Source organism: Aedes albopictus, chromosome 2 (genome assembly GCF_035046485.1).
Source record: "Aedes albopictus strain Foshan chromosome 2, AalbF5, whole genome shotgun sequence".
NCBI classification, from domain to species: Eukaryota; Metazoa; Arthropoda; class Insecta; order Diptera; family Culicidae; genus Aedes; species Aedes albopictus.
Window position 1 is genome coordinate 361,170,008 of NC_085137.1, and position 9,354 is coordinate 361,179,361.

The 9,354-nt window shown below is 38.6% G+C and overlaps 1 protein-coding gene across 1 annotated transcript; it reads left to right on the forward strand.

The window, feature by feature from the left end:
* The first annotated feature begins 5,618 nt into the window (after positions 1-5,618).
* Positions 5,619-6,966, forward strand: LOC109416944 (ficolin-1-like). Its single transcript, XM_019691060.3, has 2 exons — positions 5,619-6,575; positions 6,647-6,966. Exons 1-2 carry the CDS (start codon positions 5,866-5,868, stop codon positions 6,774-6,776), a joined length of 840 nt encoding a protein of 279 aa, XP_019546605.3. The 5' UTR covers positions 5,619-5,865; the 3' UTR covers positions 6,777-6,966.
* The last annotated feature ends 2,388 nt before the right edge of the window (positions 6,967-9,354 follow it).

Sequence of the window (9,354 nt, forward strand, 5' to 3'; positions counted from 1 at the left end):
ATTCAACCATGTCATCCAATTTAAGATCTGAGTCCAAAAATTGCCAATTAATTGAAAAAATGTCATTGCTGAGCACTTCATAATCAGCACGATGGAAATCGAAAAGCGCGCCTTCTGGAGCCTGCTCGTATTTTACCGGTAGAGACATCACAATATCGATTTCTATTGCGGGGTGAGCGGTATCGACTACAACGAGCGCTTCGACTACTTCGGAAAGATGACAGGCTGGTAGTGACAAGTCATTCACCAGAACCAGATCAAGAATACCGTTATTGGCGTTTTTAACCGAATTAATTTGCGTCAAGTTATGGAAGCAAAAGCCATCGTATAGTATACTACCGGGACCTGTGAGATTTGAACCTCTAGTATCAAGTTTAAGGCTACCATCCTCAGAAGGTTTAAGATGGTTCTGTGCTACCGTAAACCGGGGTCAAATTGATCAGCGGGGTGAAATTGATCACCCGTATGATTCCATACTAGGAACTCTTAAGCTTCGTAATGATCTTAAATTTTTTACGTCATCTGGTCCGTAGATGTCTAGAGATGAGTGTAGAATTTTATTTTTTTTTTAGAAAAAAGTTAGTTTTGTCTTAATTTTTCAAGAATTTGCAATGTATTACTCATTTAGCTGAAATCATGGCTACTAAACAATCCATTGCTAATAGGACTTCCCGTAAATTCTCTGTTTTAACATTTTTGTGGAGCATTGGTTGGAAAGTTATGTAGCTAATAAGAACATGAAATGGTTGAAAAAAAGTTCATTTTATGTTGAAATAGTCATTTATCGTGACAGAAATAACTTATTTCAAATGAAATTGCCTACCTTTAGGCGTTTAAGCGGAAATTTCAAAATTTAATTTTGCGTTTAAAGTATTGAATTCACTAGTTGTAAGATTTTAAACGCGTTATTCGTTTTTAGAAAAGCAAAATTAAGCGGAGAAGGAAATTTTCCTTTCCAACCGATGCTTAATTGTATACTGGTCAATTTCGCCCCAAATTGGCATTGCCAATTTTTTGATATTTGGAATTATTTAACTTAAAATTTCAATTTGTTGAACAAAATTCTATCAAGTGGTTCCATGGAGATCCACTGGGTACTGATTTTACAGAAATTCTTTGGGCAATATTTGGAAATCCACTAATGTTATCCGCAAAAGTTGTTTTAAAGTGATCAATTTGACCCCGGATTACGGTACCTTTGGTATTATGAGCAGCGTGATATTGCTATATAGATAGCCTGCAAAAAGGGACCATCAATCCTTTATTTGGGTGAAACGATCATTTATAACGTATAAGGATACAAATAATCGATTGTATATGCTACGTTGATACATTTTGAATGAATTGATCAACCCTTTGAAATTTATGAACTGTAGAAACAATGCGTACAGACCAAATGTTCTGATACGTTATGTATATTTCATTGGTTTATTCAACGTTTTTTCGCGTCCTGACAAGCAACAAACGGTCTGTTTGAAAAATAATTTCAACCAAATGAAGGGAAAACTATTGTTTCATAATAGTCCTAAGACATCAAACAGATTTGAACCATATTTTGAATTCAAAAAATCCATATTCAAAAGTGTCCAAAGTAGCCCCGCATTTCAAAAGAAGCCCCGCACGACGGTACTATTTATTTCATGTTCTCATGCTGGACATGAATTAAGCGAAACCCGTGAAACTCCATAGAAAAGTTATTGGAAGTTTCGCACTGTATGGGATTACAAATTGTATTATGAATTCGGTTGGAAATCGAAAAACTTTTTTTAAGAAAAATATTTTTTGCTAATTAGAGCCACAACAATTTTTGCAGACCCCTCGATTTTGGTCAAATGGTGGCTCATTTAAACCGTTATAACTCGAAAATTTCCCCAATAACCACCTCAAAACGAATTGTTGTTGAAACGAGGAAAGATTGAGCTACTACAGTTTCTTACCGATTTTGGCAACACCCGTTTTGTCGAATCCCGATTTTGGCAACAATTTCTTACCGATTTTGGCAACACCCGATTTTGGCAACAATTTTTTACCGATTTTGGCAACAAAAAATTTTGACCGAAAATGTTTACCGAAAAATCCTTTGTATTTGTAAATATATTTATAATCAAGCCTTACTCTTCTTCAAAAAATCAAAATTCATTAAATTTTCCAAAACCAACAATTTTACAAATCATGACGTAATTTATGAACGTCATCTACAGGGATCGTTTTATAACTTGTGAATAGTCTATATTTACAATATAAGCCAAATTGACGTATAAAAGTTGAAAATAATCCACAAAAAAAAATTACCGATTTTGGCAACATAAAATTCACCTCGTGTTGCCAAATTTGGCAAGAACCTGTATACAATTATAGAAAGTTGGGTTGGCCATATTGATTTTGGCCGCCATCTTGGATTTTAGTACCAAAACATATTTTTCGCCATGATGGCAACCACCGATTTTAAAAATTTTTGCATCAATTGAAAGCTGAGACATTTATGCATAACATATCGAAAAATTAGAGATGTCTTTTCTTCCTATCAAAAGTTATCTGCAGTTTTGAAAATTAAGCCACGTTTTCTCCATACATTTCCATGCGCACCGGCAACGACATGCAACAGCATCAGAGTTTACTTCGAATGAGTGTAATCAGTTTTGTACCTTTTAATAGTAAGAAATCAAAGCTTGTTTTTCTCAGAGATGGCGCCACCACATTCAAAGTAAAATCATTTTTCTTGTATGGACAAATCGCTGGCTTGCACTTGTTCCGCATCGCAGCGATTTGTACCCTGGGGCAAAAAGTTGCAAATTAGAAACAAAATCATTATGCCTACGCGTTTCTTCCGGATTCATTACAGTAATAGAGAATTTATTACGCCACCATACAAATTGCAAGCTGTTTACTTCTTTTTTTCTGACTAGCATTTTCCACCCGTGCTGCGCATGATGTTTCCGAGTGGATAGGTGCAGGCGGCGCCGCTGTATATGTGAAAAACACGTGGAACACGAGCGCCATCTACGATTCCGTAGCGCAAACTTTTCTGCTTGTTTACACTGTTATCACGTTTACCGCATTTATCAGAAAAGCGCCTCTACCGGCACTCTAGCAAAAACGCAGCTGATTACTTCCTATTCTCTGTTACTGCAATGAATCCAGAAGAAACGCGTAAGGATAATGATTTTGTTTCTAATTTGCAACTTTTTGCCCCAAGGCACAAATCGCTGCGATGCGAAACAAGTGCAAGCCAGCGATTTGTCCATACAAGAAAAATGATTTTACTTTTAATGTGGTGGCGCCATCTTTGAGAAAATCAAGCTTTGATTCCTTACTATTGTTGCCGGTTGAGAATCATAGGTACTGTTAGTCATTTTACTATGGAATCGGTAGTTTCCACGACAAAATTTATTTCAGTGTAACCTTCGCCGTTACTTCACACTACTATCACGTTTACCGCATTTATCAAAAAAAGCGCCTCTACCGGCACTCTAGGAAAAACCCAGCTGATTGTTTCCTATTCCGCCCTAATTGCTTATCCTTTGACAGATACGCGTATTTCAACTACCACTTGTAATCTTACTCAGTGTCAGTTATCCACTGACTGGATAACTGACACTGAAGAAGATTACAAGTGGTAGTTGAAATACGCGTATCTGTCAAAGGATAAGCAATTAGGGCGGATGTAAAAGGCACGAAACTGATTACACTCATTCGAAGAGGGTATTCTGCTTAGAGGGTTCGAAAAGTCGGTACAAGATCAGAGTTTACGCCTATGCACGTATACACAAAGGCACCTGCCGCAAAATTTGGGCAAATCGGAGGTTCGTTTCCGTTTTTGACTGTTTCTCAACGATGCGGGCATTGTTTTATAACTTTTTAGTGTTTTGAAAAGCTAAATTCTTCATTTTTCCATTAGTGGGTTCAGATTTAAAATTCGTGTTCGTAAACACTGCGAAATAACGCTGCATTTATGTAAACGGCCACAACCGGGCCCAGTGCGCAAAAGTGGCATGGTTTACAAAGCGGCAGATAACTTTTGAAAGAAGTAAAAAACATATCTAATTTTGTGATATGTTATGCATAAATGTCTCAGCTTTCAATTGATGCAAAAATTTTGAAAATCGGCGGTTGCCATAATGGCGAAAACAATGTTTAGGTACTAAAATCCAAGATGGCAGCCAAAATAAAAATGGCCGACCCTACTTTTTATTATTGTAAATAGTAGCTTTATCTTTACGGGCTTGGTGGTCTAGTGGCTACCGCTTCTGATTCGTATGCAGAAGGTCATGGGTTCAATCCCTGGCCCGTCCCTTTTCATCCTACTTTGTATCTTTCTATCCACTTCCTCTATCTCTCTCTCTTCTCTACATACTCATGTATATTCATATGTTCATCGCCATCGCTAGAACCAGAAACGAATTGGAAGAAAGTCGTTTCCCTCCCTTCTAATTTCCACTCACAGCACAGTGTATATATAACGCCTACAAGTTATGCAACCAAAACGTGCTGTGCCGCTTGACCTTATTCACCTCATTCACCACACAATCTATCACTTTACGAACACTATGAATAAAACCCCCTATCCATGGATCGCATCACCGACCCAACGGTGACTCCCAGATCTCCCATCCTTTCCGTCTAACAAATACCCCCAGTCCGTGCTGGTTGTGGGGATGCAGAGGTGATCTCGGTCTTTAGTAGCAACAACCAGCACACTCTAACATTCCTTTCCCTTCCCAACTGACTATAAGGACGTGGCCGGCGCCGTTATTGATCCAAAATGTATGAGCTGCTAGAATTGCACTTTGAGAATAAGTGGAGTGTCTCAGCCATAGGCGAAACTACTGGGGGTGCCGGGGTTTCCAGGTACCCCCTAGAATTTTGATACATTGCTGTGAGATATGGGGCGATGAATGATGAATGGATGAACTAATGAATATTTATTTGTAGTGCACCCCTTAGCAAAAATCCGTAGTTTCGCCCATGGTCCCAGCCCTTATTCATTTGGATCTCAGTGCAATTGGTACCAGCTCAGATCAATCACGGAGTAGCAACCATTGACATGTATAGTCAGATTTGATCGTTTTGATCGATCGTAAATAGTAGCTCTATCTTTCCTCATTTCAACAACAGTTCGTTTTGAGATGTTTTTTTTAGAAACTTTCGAGTTATAATGGTTAAAATGAGCCATCATTTGAGCAAAATCGAGGGGTCTGCAAAAATTGTTGTTGCTCTAACTAACGGGGGTCCATCAATTAAAGTAATCAAATGCATTTTCCTTACTTTTTTAGCGAGGACTTTCAGAAAATCGGCACCTTACATGTTGAAGACAAGGTGAAAATAGTGGGCCGGTCTCAGCGAGAATTGCCCCCAGTAAAACATGTTTCAAAATGCAAATGTTTTTAGGCCTACTGAACAACTGACAAGTAATTGCCATAATATTTCAAAAATCGTAGAGCCAAATATTGCAGACAACAATGCTTTTCTACAATACCGAAAACAAAAATTACTTCAGTCCTTATTGTTATATGTAAACCTTAAAATACTGAAGTGTCCAAAGTAGGCCCTCGTTTCAAAAGAAGCCCCGCACGACGGTATCTGGTTCCCTGTGATATTTTACTTTGTTACGTCTTGGCCATCAGCTCTGCAAAAAAAATCACCGACGGTTTGCTTCTAACAGTGGGGTAGGCCATTTTACCCTGACGCCGCATATTAAATTAATTGTCTCTTCATATGTATTCGCATCGAATGCATCACAAAAACCCCCTTTTCGGAGTCACTTAGGTTTCCCTATCAGCATGGCAAAGCAATACACTTCAGTCTAAGTTCAGCTGAGCGTCTGTGTAGAAACGAAGAACATCGTGTCCGAGTTCTGAATCCAGCATGAATCGCAATCACTTAACGCTGTTTGGTTCGTTGCTCCTGATAGCGATACCCGCGTGCTGCTCATCCACCTGCTCAGGTTTCGGTTATGAATTACTCTCCGGCAAGTTGGAAACGATGGAAGCTGAAATGTTAACCATCGGTGAATCAGTTAAAAAAGTGAACAATTTGTTGAAATCGATGCAATGTGCTGAATCCGTCTACGCGTCATGTGATAAGGTGCCTTCGAAAGAATCCGGAATCTACAAAGTCAAGACGAACCTTCGCGAAGTGACCGAAGTGTTCTGCGACCAGGCATATGACGGTGGCGGTTGGACGGTCATTCAAAATCGCTTCGATGGATCCGTCAATTTCTACCGGGATTGGAGCGAGTATAAGGACGGTTTTGGCAATTTGGACGGAGGGGAGTTTTGGCTGGGACTGGATGTGATTCATCAACTCACGTATTCGGCACCGCACGAGCTGGTTGTGTTGCTCGAGGACTTTGACGGCAACTCAACGTATGCCAAACTGGACCGATTTGAGGTGGCCGGGGAGCAATCTTCGTACAAAGTAACCCTTGCCGATGGATTCAGTGGACCTGCTGGAGATTCGTTTACTGGGACCAAGGGCGCAATGTTCAGCACATTGGATAGAGATAACGATACGTGGGGTGACAGCTGTGCAGTGACATATAATGGAGCATGGTGGTATACAGCATGCCATTCAAGGTTAGTTAAAGCAAATACGTTAATTCAGAATTCAGAATTCGTTCATAATTTTGTTTTGTTTTTTTTTTCAGTAATTTAAATGGCAAATATTCAAAAGGGAATACGACAGAATATGCTACTGGAATGGTTTGGTATACATTTAGAGGTCATCATTATGCACTGAAGTCTTCTAGGATGATGATAAGAAAAAAGAAATCATAACATAAAATAAGTTTATTGCAGTTCTCCCATCTACGTATTTTGTTACCTATAAAATAGCTATAGTAATACCATATTTACTTTGTTGTATTCTTTTCCTTTTATTTTTTTTTTAATTGTGTAAATAAATACGCTCTAATATTAGTATAAACCTATAAACATTGTAAATACTTTTCCCAATTCATATCAAAAATGAATTAAAAAAAAAACATAAGAATAAAATTTTAAATAGCAATGCAATAATATCAAATTAACTTGAATACAAAAAAATCCTATTCCGTTTGCTGTACCCCTGATATCGCTAAAATCAATACGCAACTATGTATACCAAAACAAAACTCATCAAACTCAGCCATGGGATGCTTTAAAAGTCAATACGAGCAATTAAAGTGGATCGCGATTTAAACCGAAGTTTTAATTATTCCTTATTTGAACAACAATCAGCCTTGTGCCGTGTTAACCATGCTGAAGTGAGCCGTTGTTGCCCGAGAGTTGTTCCCGATCAATTATTTTGACCTATTTCATAAGAATAGTGTCTTCAAAGAAGTTGTTTGGTACATCAAAGCACTTTGTTTGGAAGTATCACTAATGGAATTAATTCATCTATAAGTGAGATAAAATATGATTTTTTTTTTAAAGTGAAGATAGCGTGTTTGAGTCTTCAGCGAAGTTGTAGTAAATATCACTGTGAGAAAACTTGGGGATTCAACTTTTGTTCTTTTTGCTCAATTTCTAGAGATTAATGGCCTATTTCTCTGACCAAACCCTTAAAACCTGTTTATTTGTTGCAATTTTTTCCAGACATTTTCAAGAATTTTTCAATTGTTCTTTAAAGTTATTTAACATGTGTTTTTTTCTGAAAACGGCCAGATCGTAGCTTTGATTTTTGAATATAGCATAGCATAGCATAGTCGACCGTGGGAGTTGACAAACTTTTCATTTAACGAACTCTCGACATCTGGCCATGTCCTGTACAGTTTATTCCGAAAGTTGGTCGTGCGTCATATGAAGAAGCAAAGAGTTTCAGACCTATCAGTTTGACCTCTTTTCTTCTGAAATGCTTAGAACGCATTGTCGATCATCACATCCGTGATGTTCATCTGACCAATGTGCCTCTTCATGTGAACCAACATGCTAACCAATATGGAAAGTCCACTGTGACTCTTTAACACAAAGTTGTTTACGATATCGAGAAGGCATTCGCTGAAAAGCAATCCTTCTTGGGTGTTTTCTGAGATATCGAGGGTGCCTTTGAAGACGTGCCTTTCGATGCCATATTGGAAGCCGCACGGGGTCATGGTATATCTCCAGATATACCAATTAGATTCACCAAATGCTCAAAAACCGACATCTCTCCTCGACATTGCGTCAAGCGGCGATTAGGAAATTGAGTGTTTGTGGATGCCCCCAAGGGAGAGACGCCATTGAGATAACTCAATAACAGCGGTTTTCCTACTTAGGTTTTGCCGACGACTACCTAACATTGCTAGTCGGTATGTGCATCAGCACTAGGGTGGCCCACACTTATATGAAAAACAAAAATTTCAAAAAATGCCAAGTCTTACCTCCAAAATCAGTTGTTTTGGACTCCCAGAAGCTACATTCTAAATTTGAACAAAATCGGTTGAGCCTAAGGGGGCGCTCAAAACGCTTAAAGTTTGTATGGGAAAACTTGGCCAAATGTATGCAGAAATTTTAAATTTCTAGCTAGGTCGAAGACCGCGAAGTGATCCGACGGCGGTGAAAAAAGTTATACCCTAGGAAAAGTGAGGCAAAGTATTGAGATTTCATTATTGATATTATTCCTTTACATGTATTGGAAAAACAACAATAAAGTTTATCCTCACTTTAGCTAGGGTATAACTTTTTTCACAGACGTTGGATCACTTTGTGGTCTTCGACAAAGTTGTTTGGCATATAGTCACCTACAATAACATCAAAGGGTTTATTAAATTGAACGCTTACAGCGCCACCTAGCGGCAAAATTCGAAAATTTAAAATTTTTGCATACATTTGGCCAAGTTTTCCCATACAAACTTCAAGCGTTTTGAGCGCTTTCTTAGGCTCAACCGATTTTGCTCAAATTTAGAACGTAGCTTCTGGGAGTCCAAAACAACTGATTTTGGAGGTAAGACTTGGCATTTTTCGAGTTTTTTGTTTTTCATATAAGTGTGGCCCACCTTAATCAGCACCCTTTTCGACCTGATGAAAAACGCTCTTCGAGTAGTTGAGGGTTGGTGTTGCCAATATGGCCTTTCGGTTAATCCGAGTGAAACGTCTATTGTTCTTTTTACGGAAAGACGAAACCATAATGGCGTTTGACCTTTGCGTCTCTTTGATTCTGAAATCGATGTGACTGAACAGTTAAAGTACGTTGGAGTTATTCTTGATTCCAAACTTTCCTGGACAACTCACATTGAGTTCAGAATCAAGAAAGCTTGTATGGACTTCGGGCAATGCCGGCGAATCTTTGGTACAACTTGAGGTCTAAAACCCAAGTATATCAAATGGATCTACACAACTGTTGTTCGGCCAATATTGGCTTATGGATGCCTTGTGTGGTGGCAAAAGGGCGAAGTGA

Excerpts from the sequence above, each read along its gene's own strand:
- LOC109416944 (XM_019691060.3), top strand. The coding sequence starts at position 5,866 with ATGAATCGCAATCACTTAACGCTGTTTGGTTCGTTGCTCCTGATAGCG. Across the intron at positions 6,576-6,646 it reads TATACAGCATGCCATTCAAG|TAATTTAAATGGCAAATATT; the intron begins GTTAGTTAAAGC and ends TTTTTTTTTCAG.